The sequence below is a fragment of the Patella vulgata genome, chromosome 5 (assembly GCF_932274485.2).
Source record: "Patella vulgata chromosome 5, xgPatVulg1.2, whole genome shotgun sequence".
Classification (NCBI taxonomy): Eukaryota; Metazoa; Mollusca; class Gastropoda; family Patellidae; genus Patella; species Patella vulgata.
The window spans coordinates 3,106,993-3,129,856 of NC_065883.2; the positions used below are offsets into that span (position 1 = coordinate 3,106,993).

The 22,864-nt window shown below is 38.0% G+C and overlaps 1 protein-coding gene across 3 annotated transcripts in view; it reads right to left on the reverse strand.

The window, feature by feature from the left end:
- LOC126821014 (mucin-like protein) overlaps positions 1 to 22,864 on the reverse strand; it is a 94,804-nt gene that overhangs the window by 37,827 nt on the left and 34,113 nt on the right. For all 3 annotated transcript variants that reach the window (XM_056101501.1, XM_056101500.1, XM_056101502.1), the window contains 16 exons: positions 20,048 to 20,164; positions 18,852 to 18,968; positions 17,832 to 17,942; positions 15,293 to 15,406; positions 14,141 to 14,251; positions 12,819 to 12,935; positions 11,730 to 11,846; positions 10,679 to 10,792; positions 9,058 to 9,174; positions 7,849 to 7,965; positions 7,111 to 7,232; positions 5,854 to 6,174; positions 4,245 to 4,398; positions 2,268 to 2,514; positions 997 to 1,184; positions 265 to 355 (listed from right to left, as the gene is read on the reverse strand). In XM_056101501.1, the coding sequence (XP_055957476.1) occupies positions 265 to 355; positions 997 to 1,184; positions 2,268 to 2,514; positions 4,245 to 4,398; positions 5,854 to 6,174; positions 7,111 to 7,232; positions 7,849 to 7,965; positions 9,058 to 9,174; positions 10,679 to 10,792; positions 11,730 to 11,846; positions 12,819 to 12,935; positions 14,141 to 14,251; positions 15,293 to 15,406; positions 17,832 to 17,942; positions 18,852 to 18,968; positions 20,048 to 20,164 (2,275 nt within the window). The remainder of the gene's footprint in view (positions 1 to 264; positions 356 to 996; positions 1,185 to 2,267; positions 2,515 to 4,244; positions 4,399 to 5,853; positions 6,175 to 7,110; positions 7,233 to 7,848; positions 7,966 to 9,057; positions 9,175 to 10,678; positions 10,793 to 11,729; positions 11,847 to 12,818; positions 12,936 to 14,140; positions 14,252 to 15,292; positions 15,407 to 17,831; positions 17,943 to 18,851; positions 18,969 to 20,047; positions 20,165 to 22,864) is intronic.

Consider the following 22,864-nt stretch of genomic DNA (forward strand, 5'->3'; position numbering starts at 1 on the left):
TTGAAATTGAACCTTATGTTAGTCCCGAAATGACCTATTTTGTGTACTTAAACTCAATCGCCGGGTCCTCCAGTTTAGTCCCACTACTAAAGACCCCTACACGCAAGCAAATTATTGAAATAAAATTGAACCATACTCAGTATAGAAATCTCTCTCTCTCTCTCAATTCAAGCATACTATTGAAATGAAATTTTATAAAATATGTCAGTCCCAAAATGACTTATTTGTGTTGACTAGTCATATCTAATTATTTGATCAACTTACGTATTTTTCAGTAAACTATATTCTCCATTACCATTGAAGGTATAATCTGTTTCATCTAACCCAACAATATGAGGATCACCCCAAATTAAAGCTGAAAAATAAAAATTAAATATTTACTTTATTAATGATACATTATGAGAGATTAGATAAAGGGCTGACAGTTCTCACTATAATAGTTAAAAACCAGATACTGTAAAAGGACTTTGCTGAAAATTTCAGTCAAATTGATCCACCCTGAACCGAGAATTTAGCGACTGAATTTTGGGCTTAGCCTCGATCATCATTACTGAAGTCGGTACGATAAAAGTCATAGTCTCGATTATCCATTTTTTAATTTAATCAGCAGCAGCAGACTGGGTTCTAATCCAGTAAATATCGCAGACTAGCGATGATATCGAGAGTTGATTATGGTATGGATAAGTTAATTAATGTTTGATTAATAATTTGTATAACATTTCAGGCCTAAAGAAAGACCTGCAATAGACAGATTTAGCTCTTGCATAATGTAACGTGCCTGTCAATGTATACACAGGACCTCAGTTTTTTGTCCCATCCGAATGACTATGCAACTCTCCTTGTCAAGCTCTCCGTCCTGCACTACTGACAATGGGGACCACGTCGGAAAATCCGGATGAACTTTCTCGGCCAATGCAGGGATCGAACACGGAACCTCCAGGCTAGCGAGCCAGGGACTTACCCACTTAGCCACCGGGCCTCCACTAGTTTACCTACCTAATTTATGTGTATAATTAGAACACGTCGATGGTTGGAACATGGTAAAGAACGACGTAAAACATTTACTGCTAGTATCACTACAACAAGCAGCATAGGCTTCTGACTGGATGTTGGCTAACGTTCTGTTACTGTAAACACCAAAACCAGCCAACATCTCGTTATAACCTAGTAAACTGCCACGCGTCCTGAAAATAAAATCAAAAAACAATTACGACAGTAGTCCACTTTATAGATCAGGAACCGAGCATGATGTCATCGATTTTATCTTCGAATTGTGAGGTCTTATCAACCATCACAACCTGTCAATCTATGCCCAATTGTTCGAGGAACATTCATGTCAAGTTCCATGACAATTGTGAAATGAAATTAATTGAAATTGGATTTAACGTCCTACTGTTTTGCTCCGAACTGGGCTAATGAAGACGGGCATCCGCCATACAGTGTGCCATGAGGGACATTTTGCCCGGACAGCGGCACTATGGCCTACTCTTATATCGAATTCCAACTGTCAAGGGTTCTTTTACATGCATGCCAATGTGTTCACCACACCTCTGTTTTCCTCCCCATCCGAACGACTAGACAACTGTCCTTGTCAGACCCTCCATCCTGCACCACTAACAAGGGGAACCACTTTGCGAAATCCTGATGCAGAAAAGAAGGATGTTATCAAACAAATGAAATAAAATGGGGTTTAACGTCCTACAGTTCTGCTCCTATACTGGGCTAATGAAGATGGGCATATACCAAACAGTGTGCTATGAGGGAAATTTTGCCCGGGCAGCGGCACTATCACCTACTCTTATATCAAATTCCAACTGCCAGGGGATCTTTTACGTGCATTCCAATATATACACGGGACCTCGGTTTTTTATCTCATCCGAAGGACTAGACAGCTGTCCTTGTCAGGCCCTCCGTCCTGCATCACTAATGTTATCAATAATCATATGGCAATGGATATACTTCTTCCTCCATTCTTTTGCGGATGATAATTTCCTGCAAACTAAATCTAGTTATAAGAAATAAATGTCGGAAATTTTGCTCCATGGAAATGGAAGGAGAAGCATCCACATTAGAACTACAAAATCTGTGCATCTGACAGAAATGGCATTTACTTACTTGAATTCGCTTATTTTAAAACGTTCACTTGCGAGCCCATATTTTCCCAGAAAGATAACAACATAAATATCAATTGATATGGACCAATATTGAATTCTAATTTGTGTTTTTAATGTTAAAGCTGGATCTTTAGCTACTAAAATTCTACTCACTTTTCGTAACAACATTTCAAATGCATGTTATCATGTGCCAAGTATTCCGTAAAGCATGTCCTCATTGTTGAATTCGACGATTGGTTGAACTGTAGGTCATGATGAGCTTGTTCTAGCGTACACGGACACATGGCCGTATCAACACCTTTCTCAGGTAACATGGATAATTTATTGATGCATTCGAAATCAGTATTATCCACCATCTGATTCATATCATAAAGGGGAATAACTCTTCTTATATTATTTCCTGTAATCACAAGTTAATAATAAAAAATAATTAATTTACTAAAGCGCACAGTTATTGATATTTATAAATTTTAACCATAAATTGTTGAAACATGATGGCTCAGTGAGTAAGGCGCTATACCTCCCTTACAGAGAGAGACAGACAGACAGACAGACAGACAGAGGGCAAGGTTGGGGTTGGGGATGGGGGCTGGGTTTCCGGATCTGCTTGGGACTTTGGCAGTGGGAGAAAACCAAAGGACCCTGATAAAATCCCTGAGGTTGGAAAGGCGACCCCACTCCTTGTCACGTACAAGCAGGGAATCGAGACTATTCCATTTTGACTCAATGACAGACCTTATGATGTAACATGCACATGTTAAACCATTTGGCCATCCCCTTTCACCAACTACGAGGTCCCTGGAATGAGAAATCCTTACGTCCCCTCATCTCTTGTGGTTTAATGGTTAAGAGTGAGACATATTGATGCTGCACGAGAACCTTAACAATACAGACACTATCCCACACATGCATTTCAATTGAATCATCATATTTCGTTTCGTTTTTTATAGTTCAAAATTTCGATTTACTTGTCTGTATTACTACACTAGGATCTGGAAGAGTTGTTATTTAACTTGTGTTCTGAATGGTGTCAGGGATAAGCCAATGAAACGGTCTGTTACGGCGAGCTTTAGGCATGTTTTGCACAGAACTGTGGATAATCCACTAGTAACATCAATGCCGATTGGTTAATCAAATGTCTCACGTTATAGGGTCATAAGTCGGTCTTTTGACCCCTGACGTGACCTATGGCTATAATTTGTCAGATCTTCATGTAGTGTAGGCCATGGAAATTATAAAAAAACGAAACGCAATATAGATCTGTTCTAATCAGATTGATATTTCATTAGTATAAAATGATGTGCGACTAGCACGTTGACCATACCATTATTTGAAATAATCCCTCACATGCACTTTGGTGAAAACATCACAATAAGTCCAATATTATAGTAATGAACGATTGGCACTTTATTTAAAATACAATCTGTTTAAAATACGGATCTATATTTCGTTTTTTTTTTTTTAATTTCAATGGCCTACACTACATGAAGATCTGATTGGTTGTACTGGAAGATTGAGTCAGGTGTCATACGAACGACTTTTGACCCTATGACATTAGACATTGATTAATCAATCAGAGTTGACCTTTCTAGTGGTTTACCCCAATGATTTCATTGGCTAATCCCTCATGCCATCCAGAACGCAGGTTATATAACAACTCTTCCATATCCTAGTATAGTAAAGACGAGTAAAACAAAATTTTGAACTATAAAAAACGAAACAAGATGGAATCTGTGTTTTAATCAGATTGTTTGAAATAATGATCCGCTTACATCAAAGGAATGTTTTTCGGTGTGGTTCCCCCCTTGTCAGTGATGCATGACGGAGGGCCTGACAAGGACAGCTGTCTAGTCATTTGCATTGGACGAAAAACCAAGGTCCCGTGTACACATTGGAATGCACGTAAAAGATCCCTTGACAGTTGGAATTCGATATAAGAGTAGGCCGTAGTGCCACTGTCCGGGCAAAATTTCCCTCATGGCACACTGTATGGCGTATGCCTGTCTTCATTAGCCCAGTCCGGAGCAGAACAGTAGGACGTTAAACCTCATTTCATTTCATCAAAGGAAGGTATCAACAACCCATGACAAAGTTATATATATATATATATATATATCAGTGAAGACTAACCTGGTGTAGGGATCATCTTAATCATGTCAGTGGTGGATCCTGTCAGGAAACTTTTAACCATTCTTTCAGCGCTTTCCTTCCATATTTTATCATAATTAATTATTGCGAAAGATTGTTTTCCATCTGAGGTTATGATAACTTGAAATTTTCCAGCCTAAAAAAAAAAAATACAAACAGCTTTCAACTTAATCCTTTTTATTCACATATTACGTTCATTAAGGACAGGGGGATCACGGTGGCTAAGTGGGTAAAATGCTGGCTTGCTAGCCTGGAGGTCGGGGGTTCGATCCCTGCATTGGCTGAGAAAGTTCATCCAGATTTTTCCGGCGTGGTTCCCACTTGTCAGTGATGCAGGAGTGATGGCCTGACAAGTGCAGGTGTCTAGTTATTTGGATGGGACGAAAAACCGGTCCCGTGTACACCTTGGTGTGAAAGTAAAAGATCCCTTGACAGTTGGAATTTGATATAAGAGTAGGCCGTTGTGCTACTATCCGGGCCAAATGTCCCTCATAGCACACTGTATGGCGTATGCCCGTCTTCATTAGCCCAGTTCGGAGCAGAACAGTAGGACGTTAAACCCCATTTCATTTCATTTCATTAAGGAGAGCATACATACTTCGATTCCCAGAGAGATGATTACCATTCGTTTATCACTGGCAAAACGCATCGGCCATTAATCAGTCTTAATTCGGTTCTTAAGCTCCACCCCCCGTGGCACCTGATTGGATGGATTAGCTTGAATGAAATGCTGCCGATTTCTAGACAATTAGGCATCGGTTCGTGGCAAGAGTTACATATTAATGATCCTTGGAACATTTTCCACGTCTTGACATCAAAACTTCATTCGAAAACAGCCGATTTGATGATTTAATGGGAACAGTGTGAATGATTCGACTAAATAGGCGCAATTTCTGAAGAATGCGAGTTTGAGCCACCATCTTGGATCTTTGTGAAGCGACCGGCGGAAGGATCCATCACATGGCATTCAAAATGGATGACGAGTTTTACCAGGGATAAGCGAACAGTAAAGTTCTCGCTGGGAGCCGAGATTATTTGACATGGCCTGATCATATGTTCAACTCAAACTAGGTCATTTTGAGACTAACATATGGTACAATTCAATAATTTGCTTGAGCAAAGACGGTCCTGTGTAGACATTGAAGTAGCGTGCATGTCCGAGCAAAATTTCCCCTATACCTCATTTAATCATCCCCTTTTATCTCATTCATTTGTCATCCTGGAGGTCGGGTGTTCAATCCCTACATTGGCCGAGAAAGTTCATCCCAATTTTCCGGTGTGGTTTCCCCTTGTCAGTGATGCAAAACGGATGGCCTGACAAGGACAGCTGTCTAGTCCTTCAGATGGGACGACCCTTGGTAGTTGGAATTCGATATAAGAGTAGGCCGTAGCGCCGCTGCCCAGGCAAAATTTCCCTCATAGCACACTGTATGGCGTATGCCCGTCTTCATTAGCCCAGGTTAGGAGCAGAACAGTAGAACTTTAAACCCCATTTCATTTAATCTCATTCCATTTGTGATTTCCTTTATCATAAATTTGACAATATCACATCACGCTTAATTTTTATTTTGTATATCGAGTAAAAACTCACCAATGTGGAAAATTCTGTGGCTGGATATGGCGTAACTCCTTGCCATGTTGCCATGAAGATCATCTCTGCTGTAAAATTACCCTCTGTTGATTCGGAAACTATTGTGGACACCTTGTCAATCATTGCTTTGTCCATTTCTTCGATGGCTTTCCATTGGCTGATGTAGAGTCCTGTGTCATTCCTCATATCAGGAAGATCAATGTGCCACCAATAAGGAGCCAGTATTTTAAACTTGGAAGAATCTGACCAATCAGACAAGTTCTTGGGTGGATACCTATTGACATATTTTTGGCCCAATGAGAGATAGCCATTCATACTGACCTAAAATACATATAAACAGAACAGTTTGTTATTAAGATTTTAATCCCCTCGATGTCTGTTGACGAGTTTAAAAGTAGTCAAAGATTTGTCAATAAACTTGTAAGCTAACCTTTAACAGTCATTCAGTTCACGATCTAATTAAGTAATTACAACAAACAGTAATTTTGATAATCCCGTAAATATACAAGCTCGATAATTATTCACATTGGCATGCACATACAAGATCCCTTGCCTAAAAGTCCCTCATAGCATACTGCATGGAGTATGCCCGTCTTAATTAGCCCAGTATAGGAGCAGAACAGTGGACGTTAAACCCCATTTCATTTCATTGGGATTATCCGGCGTGGTTTCCCCTTGTCAGTGGAACAGGACAGAGGGTCTGACAAGGACAGCTGTCTAATCATTCGGATGGTACAGAAAACAGAGATCCTGTGTACACATGGGCATGCACGTAAAAGACCCCTTGACAGTTGGAATTCGATATAAGAGTAGGCCGTAGTGCCGCTGTTCGGGCAAAATTTTCCGCATAGTACACTGTATGGCGTATGCCCGTCTTCATTAGCCCAGTATAGGAGCAGAACAGTAGGACGGTAAACCTCATTTCATTTCATTTCTAAAATGCATCCATTAGACCACTTGGCCACACACCCCTCCATCCATGTACATATCTTTTGTATAAAACTATTCATACGTATCTTCGAGCAAATACTGTTCATGTATAATTCTATTCATACCTCTCATAGTGTAAATATTTTCACATTTATCAAACAGCACATCTAATACATTTATTATCATTATGTAAAACATTTGTTCCGGATTTTATGCATGTTTGGTGTTGTTAAAAGGGCAAAATGTAAGAAAGGCCCCAGGCCTAATTTTCCACCCTTTTGAAATAAAGTGATTATTATTATTATTATTATTACATAAGTAACTTACATAGATAGAATGATAGAGGTTATTAAAGTATGGTATTCTACAGTCAACAGATATCGGTCCAACGACTTCATTCTTCATCATATATTTCATAGCATTCTCTTTATTCGGTAATATCATCATCTCTGAAATAAAAACACATATCGTAATATACAAATAGTCACAAATACACTAATGGAGCAACAAGTCAAACTATCCAGTGGCAGGGAGCCACCGTGGTTCACTGACTAAGACGTTGGCATTCGGCAAACCTCGACAGATTCTACGCATCTAATCTCGGCTGTATGACGAATTCAGCCATATTGGAACTATTTTAAAGGTCCCGGATGAAAAATGGCTGCGCCCATGGAGATTTCTGTGGAGAGTGTATTATATCAACAAACGTCAAGTTTGGCATTGGGTTTGGGGAATTACCAGGGAATTATATCAAACCAGCAGCCTTGAGACAATATCTCTGCTCGTTTAGTTATATACACTCGACAAAAGACGCCATTTTGGGACTTTTTTGTAAAATCGGCACGTTTTCCTGTTAAAGTAAACCGGTAGCCGCATCGCAAATGTATGGGCGTAGGTACATATCAATTACTATCATACAGCCGAGGTTAGATGTAGGGTATCGGAATCTGCCGAGGTTTGCCGAGTGAGACGTTGGCTCACTAACCTGGAGATCTCGAATAAATACATGTTTGTTCAGTTAAATGAAGTCTGATCAGTTTGTGGGCGTTAATTAAATTTTCTCACCTATACAGGTAGCTCCTTTCATCATATAACCTGGAGAACATTCACACAGGAAGGATCCTTCTGTATTGGTACAATTCATACCTGGACCATTACATTGATCAGAACACTCATTTACATCTATAATATATAATATATACTAGTCAATACATCTATAATATATACTAGTCAATATATCTATAATATACACTGGTCAATATATCTATAATATATACTAGTCACAATACATCTATAATACATACTAGTCAATATATCTATAATATATACTAGTCAATATATCTATAAACTAGTCAATATATCTATAATATATACTAGTCAATACATATATAATATAAACTAGTCAATATATCTATAATATAAACTAGTCAATATATCTATAATATATACTAGTCAATACATCTATAATATATACTAGTCAATACATATATAATACATACTAGTCAATATATCTATAATATATACTAGTCAATATATCTATAATGTACACTAGTCAATATATCTATAATACATACTAGTCAATATATCTATAATATACACTAGTCAATACATATATAATATATACTAGTCAATATATCTATAATATACACTGGTCAATACATATATAATACATACTAGTCAATATATCTATAATATATACTAGTCAATATATCTAATACATACTACGCAATATATCTAATACATACTACTCAATATATCTATAATATATACTAGTCAATACATCTATAATATACACTAGTCAATATATTTATAATATATAATATATACTATACAAGCCTGCACATACATGCAAGGTACCTGTCACAGACTTTGTCATAAACAAATTATCACATCAGGTGCCTTATATATCCAGGCCTGATAATATTATAATTACATGTGAACTATATAATAACTATTTATATTTAAACTACACAATATTCCATTACACTGTTTACAAAAATACTCCATTATAGCTCAATTTTTCGTCATAGGTCACAAGATCTAAACATCATCCTAGGTCAGTGCCTACGTGGAGACTTAACCTCTCCCCCAAATTCTTAAACCTAACCCTGGACCTAGCCGCAACGCTTACCCTAACCCTAACCTAAAATCTCGCCAACAATCACATGCTCTAATCTTATTTACATCTCAGCGACATTGACGAAAATTGAGCTGGCCTTAACAAATAGATTTAGCCTAATAAGACAGAATAATGAAGAAGTCATTTGTACGAACCTTCCGAACAGTTGTCGCCTTTCCAATTTTTTTCACAGATACAATCATAATCACCCATCAATTCCTGACAATATCCTCCATTTAAACATCTTCCTTCTTCAGAACATTCTTTCACATCTAATAATACAAAAACAGGCATGAAAACAGGGTAAGTCAGACACAAAGGGGATTTCGAGGGGGGTTAATAATACATAAACAGACATGAAAACAGTGTAAGTCAGATACATAGGGGGGTTTCTAGGGGGTTATAGAGCATGTGGGTGTGTATCCGTTATCCGAATAACAATTTCTTTCACATCTAATATTACATAAAACAGGGTAAGTCACAATCTGATTAAAACACAGATCGTATTTCATTTCATTTTTATAGTTTAAAATTTTGTTTTACTTGTCTTTACTACACTAGGATCTGGAAGAGTTGTTATATAACCTGAGTTCTGGTTGATGTGAGGGATTAACCAATGAAATGGTCTGTTACGGTGAGTTCGTGGCGTGCGATGCACAGAACTGTGGGTAAACCACTAGAAACGTCAATGCTGATTGATTAATCAATGTCTGACGTCATAGGGTCAAAAGCCGCTTGTACGACCCCTAACGCAACTTGTCATATCTTCATGTAGTAGAGGCCATCGAAAGTATAAAAATCAAAACGAAATATAGATCGTATTTTAAGTGAGAAGAAAAACTGAGGTCTCTTTACACATTGCCTTACTTATAAAAGAACCCTTGGCAATTCAAATTCCATGAATAGAAGGCGAAATACCACTGCCTACGCAAAGTTCTACATGCCTCACGCATTGCACACATACTCATTGAAATGAAAAACACCATATTTAGTCTAATTTGACCAAAGTACTTTGTTGACAAGACATTAAGCGCCATTTGATTCCATTTAAAGGAGCTAAGTCTGTAACTTAATATTTTTCCATAATATTCAAAATTAGAATTCAATATTGATCAATTTCAATTTATATTTATGTTGTTATATTACCGTGAAACTATAGGATTCTAATATCCAATATTTTAGACACAATTAACATTTTATAATCAGTACACGAGTCGTGTACCCTATGGTTTTGGGGGGCCATTTTGTAATGTGCACATATAAACATATAGTGTTACGCGTTATTCTCATTAAGTGGGTAAGACGCTGGCTCGCTAGTCTGGAGATCTCGCGGGTTTGTTCCCGGTATTGGCTGAAAAAGTACATCGGGATTTTCCGAGCAGTTTCCTATTGTCAGTGGTGTAGGATAGAGGGTCTGACAAGGACAGCTGTCTAGTCGTTCAGATCAGATAAAAAATAACGAGGTCCCTAAACACATTGGCATGCACGTAAAAGTTCCCTTGGCAGTTGGAAATCGATACAAGAGTAGGCGATAGTGCCGCTGTCCGGGCAAAATTTCCCTCACAGCACACTGTATGGCGTATGCCCGTCTTTATTAGCCCAGTAGGAGCAGAACAGTAGGACGTTAATCCCCATTTCTCATTCAGTTACTAAATGCTGTTTAAACAATTAAAGTATGAATGAATTGCTTACTAACTTTAATGACACGTTTTACTAGTGAGCAAAGATTTACTAACCATTATGACAAGTTTTACTAGTGAGCAAGTATTTACTAACCTTCATGACAAGTTTTACCAGTGAGGGTACTGGGACAATCACAAGTAAAGTCGGCTATGCCATCTGTACATGTTATGTTATTATAACATGGATTTGGTTCACAATCATTCTTAACTGGAATAAATATAGAATAATTTAACATCATTTCTGGATGAAATTTTCTTGGGATTTACTGGTGTGGTTTACCTTTGTCAGTTCACTTTAAATATTTTCTGGTGTGCATTTGATCTAAATGCAGCACACAGTAGTATGTGTTCATCTGTTGCTAAGGGAGTCATGGTGGTTCATTTGTACTCTGGCAAATTGGTCAATTCAAAATAAATTTTAGAAAGTATTTTCTAAGTTAGTATTTGATCATGTAACTTTCATATCGACTGGTGATTGACGTCCGCAGTGAAAATAATATAACAAATATTTTATAAAAAAGTATTTGATCGCTGTTAACATAAAATAACAAGTATTTTTTTAAGTATTTGCCTACTGGGAATATAATATAACAAGTATTTTATAAGTAAGTATTTGATCAATGTGAACATATAGCAAGTCTTTTATAAGTAGGTATTTGCCTGTTGTAAACATAATATAACAAGTATTTTATAAAGAAGTATTTGCCTGCTGTGAACATGATATAACAAGTATTTTATAAATAAGTATTTGCCTGCTGTAAACATAATATAACAAGTATTTTATAAGTAAGTATTTGCCTGTTGTAAACATACTATAACAAGTGTCATTAAGTTCTCAAAGGGATCCCATCTACTGAATCAATCAGATCTTATTTTGTTCAGTTAACATCTTTGACCTTGCTTAGACAGTCAATCAAACATTTCTGTAATCAAAACTCCTGTTGGGAATCAAACCAACAAACCCAGACAGGTAATCTTTACACCTCTATCAGGTAAGCTCACGACCAAGTCCGCAGGAAGTACCACAGGACAGAATAATCTACAGGTGTCCCCAAGTCTAATTACAGCACAGCACGTATTTACATCCCTGATACAATAACATCGTATATCGAAGCCCACAGATTCTAATGATAATTTTGACCCACCTAGATCACAGTTTTTTCCTCTAAAATCCACGGGACACGTACAGTTGTAATCACCAGATCCCATATCCTGGCTGCATGTTCCATTATTACACGGATTGTCAGCACATTCGTTAACATCTAAAATAGATCAGAATAAAAAGATCAAAGGCACATCATCTTTATGTTGTGGGAAGCCGCTGTGGCTCAGTGAGTAAGTCGCTTCCTCGTGATTTTCCGTCAAGGTTTCCCCGTGTCAGTGGTGCAGGACAGAGGGCCTGGCAAAAAAACATAGTCTAGTTATTTGGATGAAACGGAAAACGGAGATCCTGTGTAAACATTGGCGTGCATGTAAACGTACCCTTGACGGTTAGAATTCAAAACAAGAGGAGGCTGTAGTGCCGCTGTCGGGGCAAAATTCCCCTCATAGCACAGTACATGGAGTATACTTATCTTCCTTATCTCAGTTCATTTTGTTTCAATTTTATGTGGGGTTGGATGGCCGAATGGTTAGCGCGTGCGCGTTGCATCATAAGATCTGTCTTTGAGTCAACTGATTTGGTTTCAATTCCCCGGTTGTATGTGACAAGGTCGTGTGTCCAACCTCGTGGATTTTCTCCAGGTCCTCTGCTTTTCTCTCACTGCTAAAGACCCCTACGCATAAGTGAAATATTGAAATAAAATAAAAAGAAACATGTTAATCCCGAAATGACCTCGTCTGTGTCGGGTGGACACTCTCTCTCTCTCTTTCTCTCTCTGTCTCTACATGAAAGCAACATATCATTTGGTGTTTGATTTTGTTTAATTTTATTTGGGATATGTCTTATTGTCTAATAACAAAATATGTAACCCATGCTGGCAAAATATGTCGGAATGCACAAAGTCTAATTATTAGCTACAGACAAAACAAGTGTAAATATTGATTTTAATCGAAATTGAGATTTTCACCAAAGTGACTCTATAAATATCGACACAAAAGATCAAATTCGCAATAAAACACCTTTATTTGGACGTTTTGTAAGAGTACCGAATTCATAAATCTGTCTTTTGTCTAATAACAAAATATAAGAAATGGTGAAAATTGTAATTTTCTAGATATGTATAAATATATACCCTCTGTACAAGTTTTTCCCATCCAACCACGGGTACAGTTACAGATGAATGAATTGGTTCCGTTATCCGTACAGACTCCATCATTTAGACACGTATCATTCATACAGTCATTGACGTCTGTAAAAAAAAATATAACATAGTAAAACATGAAAACACAACCAGAGCCATTTGAATCCCAGCCCCATCCAATAACTTGACTGTAGTAAATGAAAATACAACCAGAGCTGTTGGAGCCCCCAGCCCCATCCAGTAATAGTACATGAAAACACAATCAGAGTATTTGGAACCCCAGCCCCAGCCAACAGTAGTACATGAAAATACAACCAGAGCCGTTGGAACCCCAGCCCCATCCAACAGTAGAACATGAAAACACAATCAGAGCCGTTCAAATCCTAGCCCCATCCAATAATTTGACAGTAGTACATGAAAACAGATGTAACCAGCGTCTGGAGGCAGGGCCTTCTTAACGTGTGGGCATGCTAACTGAACCATATTGGCTCCCATTAAATTTTCTGAGGCTTGCTAACTGAACCATCTTGGCCCTATGTATGTTGTGACTTTCTGTTCAAACGTTTGTGTTGATTAATGTTAGCTGCGTACAGCATGGTTTTTAATGTTTAAACACTGATGGTGTCAAGACAGCCCTGCCCTTGAGGACTTCAGTAACTTCTCAATTCTAAGCTGAGAGGACCCCCTGTTGACAGGTGTGGTACAAACAATCCAAAATGTGATAGTGGATGTGTCAACAGCAATTCTATATACCGGAAAACACAGGAAAACAACCAGAAAACACCAGAAAACAAACGGAAAACACCATTTTATACTGAATACCGAAAAACACAGGAAAACACACTAAATACCGGAAAACACACTAAATACCGGAAAATACCGGTGTTTTCCAGTGTTTTCCGGTATATCGTATAGCCTGTGTGTGAAAGCCATTTACTATGACATGATAAGAAGAAATGCATCAAAAAGAGGGCCTAAATAGAATACCAATTCACAATGGACATGGGTAGGAAGAGTTAAAGTGGTCTATCAGAAATATGACATGAAGGCAACAGCTATAAATTAGGTACCAGAGAAACCAAATGATTAAACATGACTGATGCGACTTCTCTCGAGCTCAAGGTACTGAGTAAAACATTGAAATCCTGGTAAACAAAAATTACAATAAGAATTTGGAAATAATTTGATGTCAGATTAGCTACCGTACTAAAAATATTGGTAGCATGTTAATAAAAGTAAAGTGATTTACCTGTATGACAAAGAGAAAAAAAAGAGATTTACCTGTATCACAAATAGATAGTAAAGTGATTTACCTGTTTCACAAATCCATCCCTGCCAACCTGTTGTACAATCACAAGTATAATTAGAGTCTCCATTAATACAAACAGCCCCGTTAGCACAAGTATTATTTACACAATGATCAACTGAAAATATACAAATATATAGTCTAATTAATATAAAGATATAGTTTAGTCAGTACAAGTATAGTCTAATTAGTAATCGATATAGTTTAGTCAGTACAAATATAGTCTAATTAGTAATCGATATAATTTAGTCAGTACAAATATAGTCTAAATAGTAATCGATATAGTTTAATTAGTACAGATGTAGATATATAGTCTAATTAGTACCAACATAGTCTAATTAGTAGATATATAGTTTAATTAGTACAGATATAGATATGTAGTCTAATTAGTACCAACATAGTCTAATTAGCAGATATATAGTTTAATTGATACAGATATAGCGTAATTAGTAGCAATATAGTCTAATTAGTACATATATGGTTTAATTAGTAGAGATATAGTCTAATTAGTACATATATGGTTTAATTAGTAGAAATATAGTCTAATTAGTAGCAATATAGTTTAATTAGTACCAACATTAATTAGTAGAAATATAGTCTAATTGGTACAGATATAGTCTAATTAGTATAGATATTGTCTAATTAGTATGGATATAGTCTAATTAGTACCAATATAGTCTAATTCGTACCAATATAGTCTAATTAATACATATATAGTCTCATTAGTAACATAGATATAGTCTAATTAGTATAGATATAGTCTAATTAGTATCGATATAGTTTAATTAGTATCGATATAGTTTAATTAGTAGAGATATAGTCTAATTAGTACCAACATAGTCTAATTAGTAGATATATAGTTTAATTGATACAGATATAGCGTAATTAGTAGCGATATAGCCTTGCGCGTAGGGATCTTTAGCAGTGGCAAGAAACCAGAGGACCCGGAGAAAACCAACGAGGTTGAACAGGCGACCCTTGTCACGTACAACTGGGGATTCGAAACCACGCCAGTTGACTCAATGACAGGCTTTTTGATACAGCGTGCATGTGTTAAACCATTCGACCACCCAATCCACTAATATAAGTCAGAGTGCATCAAAATTTATTTTACTTTACATGATGGGATAAAGAATAAAATAATTTACGTATTTTTTACCTTGTGAACAATTTAAACCCAAATATCCAGTGGTACAGTTACATGAGTAAGAGTTGATTCCAGTGTCGTTACAAGCTCCATGTTGACATGGAGATGGATTGCAATCATTAACGTCTGCAAATAACATAATTACAAATTAGTTATAATCATTTGTCCAAAATATTCATTAATTAATCCGTTTCTATGAAACATGTAAATTGGAGTTTTTTGTTGGTTGTGGTGATGTAGATGGGGTCCTGATATACCCCGCAATCTCAATGAACACCATAACCTTTACCAAATTAAAGAGTCGGTGGAAGACCCCCCGGGGCCTCCCTAACCAAAAATTCTGGGTCTGCCACAGTAAGGTTTGTTAACCATGTGAACTCCTTGGGGGGGTTGGGGGGGGGGGTAGAGAAGTAGCGAGTTCTGGTGGTTCAGCAAGTTTCACGCTGGCTTACCATTACCATGACAACAGATCAATATAAGGCTTTACCATATTGAGCTGTCGATCATCTACTAGCTTTTAAAAATGAATAGGATAGGGAGTTAGTATTCCTCCGAGCTCCAATTTAATCAGGGCCAAGATGGTTCAGTTAGCAAGCCTCAGAAAATTTAATGGGAGCCAAGATGATTCAGTTAACATGCCACCAAACTCCAATAATCCATTGGGAACCGGGACAGTTCAGTCAGCATACCACCAAACTCCAATAATTCAATGGGGGTCGGGATGGTTCAGTTAGCATGCCACCAAAATCCAATAATGCAATGGGGGTCGGAATGGTTCAGTTAGCATGCCACCAAAGTCCAATAATTCAATACGGATCGGGATGGTTCAGTTAGCATGCCACCAAAGTCCAATAATTCAATGGTGATCGGGATGGTTCAGTTAGCATGCCACCAAACTCCAATAATTCAATGGGGGCCGGGATGGTTCAGTAAGCATGCCACCGAACTCCAATAATTCAATAGGGATCGGGATGGTTCAGTTAGCATGCCACCAAACTCCAATAATTCAATGGTGATCGGGATGGTTCAGTTAGCATGCCACCAAACTCCAATAATTCATTGAGAGCCATGGTGGCTCAGTGAACAGTGGTGTAGGATAGAGTGTTGTTCCCTTTGTCAGTGGTGTAGGATGGAGTGTTGTCCCCTTGTCAGGGGTGGTGGACAGAGTGGTTTCCCCTTGTCAATGGTGGAGGACGGAGTGGTTTCCCCTTTTCAGTCGTACAGAAGGAACATCATCCAGTTGTTTAGACAAATAAGAACCCTTGACAGCTGGACTTTGATGAAGAGCAGGCAAAGTTTCCCTCATAGCTGTGCCTTAATTATCCAGCTGGTACCAAAAAATAGACCCTAAACACTCTTTATTTCAAAGAACTGAGCACAAACTGCTTTGTGTTGTTATAGAGAGAGGTAGAGAGAGAAAACAATGGGGTTTAACATCCACTCGATACAGACTAGGTCATTTTTGGACTAACATTCTGTTCAACTTTATTTCAGGGTAGGGGTCTTTAGCTGTTGGAGGAAAATAGAGGGAAGGGAAAATACCCACAAGGTCGGGCAGGTGACCCTACTCCTTGCCACATACAAGTGTGGAATCCAAACCACGCCACTTGACTCAAGGACAGCAGACCTTATGATCTAGAGTGCATGTGTTAGACATAAGACAATTAGGCCACCCAATTCCTCTAGTACAAACAGATGTTTTTTATCGTTCCGAATTTAGTAATGATAATCAAGGCTCGGCCTAAAATTCAAACACTAATATATTTGTTCAGAGTGGAGCAATTTGTCTGAAATTTTCAGCATATTTCAGCATATGACGTATAGTCATTCAGAAGGGACAAAAAAAACATGGCCCCGGGTACACATTGGAGTACACGTAAAAGAGCAAGAGAGAAATGGGATTTAACGTCCACTCGACACAGACTAGGTCATTTCGGAACTAACATATGGTTTAAATTTATTTCAATGACAAGGTAACAAGTGAAATGAAATGGGGTTTAACGTCCTACTGTTCTGCTCTGACTAGGCTAATGAAGACGGGCATATGCCATGCAGTGTACTTTGGAGAACAGTTTGGCTGAACAGCAGCACTACGGCCTACTCTTAATTCAAAGTCCAACTGCCAAGGGTTCTTTTACCTGCTCGCCAATGTGTACACATGACCTCAGTTTTTCTTTACGTCCGAACGACTACACATTGTACCCTGCCAGCCCTTCGGCCTGCACCACTCTCAAGGGGGGACCAAGCCGGAAAATCCTGACGAACCACAAAGAGAGAATAAAGAGAGAGAGAGAAATGGGGTTTAACGTCAACTCGAAAAAAACTAGGTCATTTCGGGACTAACACACGGCTCATTTTTATTTCAATAATTCGAGTAGGAAACCGGAGGTCCCGGAGACAATCCACTAGGATGGACAGAAGACCCTACTCCTTGTCACGTACAACCAGGGAATCGAAACCCCACCAGTTGACTCAATGACAAACCGAATAATACAGCCCACACATGCTAACCATTCGGCCATCCAACCCCCAAGAGAGTAAAGTGATTTACCTGTATCACAAAGCCATCCCTGCCAACCTGTTGTACAATTACAGGTATAATTTGAGTCTCTATTAATACAAACAGCCCCGTTAGCACAACTATTATTTACACAATTATCAACTGAAAATATACAAATATATAGTCTAATTAATACAAAGATATAGTTTAATTAGTATAGATATTGTCTAATTGGTATAGATATAATGTAATTAGTAGCACTATAGTTTAATTAGTACCAACATACTTTAATTAGTATAGATATAGTTTATAGATATAGATATAATGTAATTAGTAGAGATATAGTGTAATTAGTAGAGATATAGTATAAATTGTACAGATATAGTTTAATTGGTACAGATATAGTCTAATTAGTAGAGATTAATTAGTACAATTATAGTTTAATTAGTACCAAAATAGTCTAATTAGTATCAATATAGTTTAATTAGTAGAGATATAGTTTAATTGGTAGAGATATAGTCTAATTGGTACCAATATAGTTTAATTAGTACCAATATAGTTTAATTAGTAGGGGTATAGTCTAATTAGTACTTAGTACAATCATTGTCTAATTAGTAAAGATCCATGCACTTCAAAAATCAAACTATCGTATAATCTTCTGCTATAAACATTTCAATCTTTTCAAAAAGGATTGTACAATCCAAAACATTATGATGAATAAACCATCGCTCTGTTGAACTCAAATATCTTTTGTCTAAGTGTTGAACAGGGTTTTTGAATTATCTATTCTTGTCTACTCTCCACTCGGGCATCATCGTTTGATTTTACAGCTACATAGATCTACTGGTCTGTCTAGTCTCTGCTATTTTTTTAAGGGAGTTTTGTTCTCCCCCCCCCCACCTCCCCTATTTTGGTCCAACAGAAACATATATCAACATATGTCATAACCCCCACCCTTCGCCTATTTTGGTCCAACAGAAACATATATCTACTGGTCTGTATAGCCTCTACTACTCCTTTAAGGGAGTGTTGTCATAACCCCCACCCTTCGCCTATTTTGGAAATATTTACCTTGTGAACAGTTAGCACCTAACCATCCGGTTGGACAGGTACAGTTGAATGAATTCGTTCCAAGATCCATACATGTTCCATTATTGCTACATGGATTGGGATTACAATCATTCACATCTGAAAACAAAATAAACTCACTGAAAACCTTTGATTAAAGATACAATATGGGAGATAAGATAAAGAGCTGACAGTTCTCACTACAATAGTTAAACACTAGATAATGTAATTGGAATATGCTAAAAAAAATTCAGTCAAATTGCTCCACTCTGAACAAATATATTAGCAATTGAATTTTAGGCCTAGCCTCGATCATCATTACTAAAGTCGTTATGATAAAAACATAAGTCTCGATTATCCATTTTTGGATTTAATCGATCATCATTACTAAAGTCGTTACGATAAAAACTTAAGTCTCGATTATCCATTTTTGGATTTAATCATCAATGAGCGTTGAGCAGCAAATTGGATTCAAATCCAGTGAACATCTGACACATAAGATGACATCGAGAGTTGATTATGGTCTGGATAATTTAATTAATGTCTAATTTAAATAACATTTCAGGCCTAAGGAATGCCCTACAATAGACAGATTTAGCTCTTGCACAATGTATGTTTAAAGGTCATCGAATAAAACACTCGGATTCTCTGTGACTCAGTGAGTGAGACGTTGGCTCGCTGACCTGGAAACCCCTGTTTGACCCTTGTGTCGACCGTCAAGGTTCATCAGGATTTTCCGGCGTGGTTCCGGCGTGGTTGTGCAGGACGGAGGGCCTGGCAATAGACAATGTATAGTGATTCAGTTGGGACACATAAGCGTACACGTAAAAGAATTTAAGATTCAGACAATGAGTTGCTGTAATAGTTCAAAAATAGAGAACGCAAAACGAAAAAATTAAAAATTGCATTCAAATCACTTTATTCTGAGCGAACTTATAACTGAAGATGTATATAGCGTAGACAATGGAGACTTCGTCTTGATTATCCATTTTATTGTTAAATATTAAAAATGTCACAGGTGTTCTAATCCATGTAAATCTTGGCCATCCGAAGATCTAGAGAGTTGATTATAGGCTAATCGTGTGAATATATGTCTACATAATAATTTATATAACATCTGAAGCAAAAATATAGATCGGCAATAGGCAGATTTGGCTCTTAGATAATGCATCTTTAAAAAATTAACACAATTATTTTACCTTGTGTGCATGTCGGACCTTCCCATCCACTGGTACAGGAACAATTAACTGAATTTGTACCATTGTCAACACAGGTTCCGTTGTTTGAACACGATGATGGTGTACAATCATCTACATCTAAAACAATATCATGGCATAAATAATATTGAAGGTAAAAGAGAAATGGGATTTAACGTCCACTCAACACAAACTAGGTCATTTCGGGACTAACATATGGTTCAATTTTATTTACATCATTAGCTTGCGCTTTGGGGTCTTTAGCAGACGACACTACTCCATGTCACGTACAACCGGGGATTCGAAACCACGCCAGTTGACTCAATGACAGGTCTTATGATACAGCGCACACATGCTAACCATTTGGCCATCCACCCCCCCCCCCCCAATATTGAAGGTGATTTATGTAAATATTTAAAGTCAATACTTTTTTATGTCAAATGGGACAGATAGTCCTATCAGCTATGGAATAATGTTGTAAGACAATAGCTGGTACAGATACATACCCCTCTCCATATATCATCTCTCTCTCTCTCTCTCTCTCTCTCTCTCTCTCTCCATACATACCCTCTCTCTCACTATACACACCCTCTCTCTCTCCATCTTCATACACACCCTCTCTCTCACCATACACACCCTCTCTCTCTCATACACAAACTCTTTCTCTCATACACACCCTCTCTCTCCATACACACCCTCTCTCTCACTATACACACCCTCTCTCTCCATTCACACCCGCTCTCTCACTATACACCCTCTCTCTCTCCATACACACCCTCTCTCTCTCATACACAAACTCTTTCTCACTATACACACCCTCTCTCTCCATACACACCCTCTCTCTCACTATACACACCCTCTCTCTCCATACACACCCTCTCTCTCCATACACACCCTCTCTCTCACTATACACACCCTCTCTCTCCATACACACCCTCTCTCTCACTATACACCCTCCCTCTCACTATACACACCCTCTCTCTCACTATACACACCCTCTCTCTCCATACACACCCTCTCTCTCACTATACACACCCTCTCTCTCCATACACACTGTCTCTCTCCATACACACCCTCTCTCTCCATACACACCCTCTCTCTCTCTCCATACACACACTCTCTCTCACTATACACACCCTCTCTCTCCATACACACCCTCTCTCTCACTATACACACCCTCTCTCTCTCCATACACACTGTCTCTCTCCATACACACCCTCTCTCTCCATACACACCCTCTCTCACTATACACACCCTCTCTCTCCATACACACCGTCTCTCTCCATACACACCCTCTCTCTCCATACACACCCTCTCTCTCACTATACACACCCTCTCTCTCTCCATACACACCCTGGGGAGCGACAGTGGCTAGGTGGTTAAGACGCTGGCTCGCTAGCCTGGAGGTCGGGTGTTCGATCCCTGCATTGGCTGAGAAAGTTCATCCAGATTTTCCGGCGTGATTTCCCCTTGTCAGTGGTGCAGAACGGAGGGCCTGACAAGTACAGCTGTCTAGTCCTTCGGATGAGACGAAAAACCGAGGTCCAGTGTATATATTGGAATGCACGTAAAAGATCCCCTGGCAGTTGGAATTCGATATAAGAGTAGGCGATAGTGCCGCTGCCCGGGCAAAATTTCCCTCATAGCACCCTGTATGGCGTATGCCGTCTTCATTAGCATAGTATAGGAGCAAAACAGTATGACGTTAAACCCCATTTCATTTCATTTCATTTTCATACACACCCTCTCTCTCCATACACACCCTCTCTATCCATACACCCTCTCTCTCTATACACACCCTCTCTCTCTCGCCATACACCATCTCTCTCCATACACCTGTCTCCATACACAACCTCTGTCTCCATTCACACCCTCTCTCTCCATACACACTTTCTCTCTATACACACCCTCTCTCTCTATACACACCCTTTCTCTCTCTCTCTCTCTCTCACTCTGTCTCCATACACACACTCTCCATACACACCCTTTCTCTCTGTAGTTGTCAGGTGCACAATAGAGATAAACAAGCCAACAGTGAGGCTGATGTCCCCCGCCGAAATAGGAAAATAATTAGAGGACACATATAAATTTATCACAAATTATCTTTTACAAAGTATTGAACAATCAAACAGTATATCTTTACTTATAGTCTAAGCATACAATGTTTTTGATGGAATAATTATAGCATATTAAGGGGAAAACATGCTCTATGCCTACAGATCTAGAGTTTGGTTGTATCAACGGGTCTATTTTCCATCTTGCTGCAAGTTGTGCAAAGTTCACTGTTTTCTTTCTGTCATTAAATGTCAATTCATTATTGCATACTACATTTTTAATTAATTTATAATAGTTTCTTTTTCAATTTGTTTTTTCCATTTATTTGTTTATTTACCTTGCCTATATTCATTGTATTGGATTGTATTGGAATTGCTCAATTGATGCTTTTATCAATACCTGGTTATAATAATTTTGAACATTTTAACTCAATTCGAAGGAGTGTGACGGACAGACAGACAAACAGACGACGGACGAACCCATTTTAATAGTCCCCTGCTTTCTTCGAAAGGCGGGGGACAATAAGCATACACACCAATTTTGAACATTTTAACTCAATTCGAAGGAGAGTTATTGTGTTCCAAAGTCTCAGCAAATCAAATTGCTTATCGCTCTGCTTAATCTGAGCAGAAAATGCTCATTATCGATCTTAGTCAAGGTATTACTGTAATGAAACTATACACCAAGTTTCATCACTCTCACTTAATTAGAACTAAAGTTATAGTGTCCCAAAGCATCAATCAATCAAATTGTTTATCTACTTAA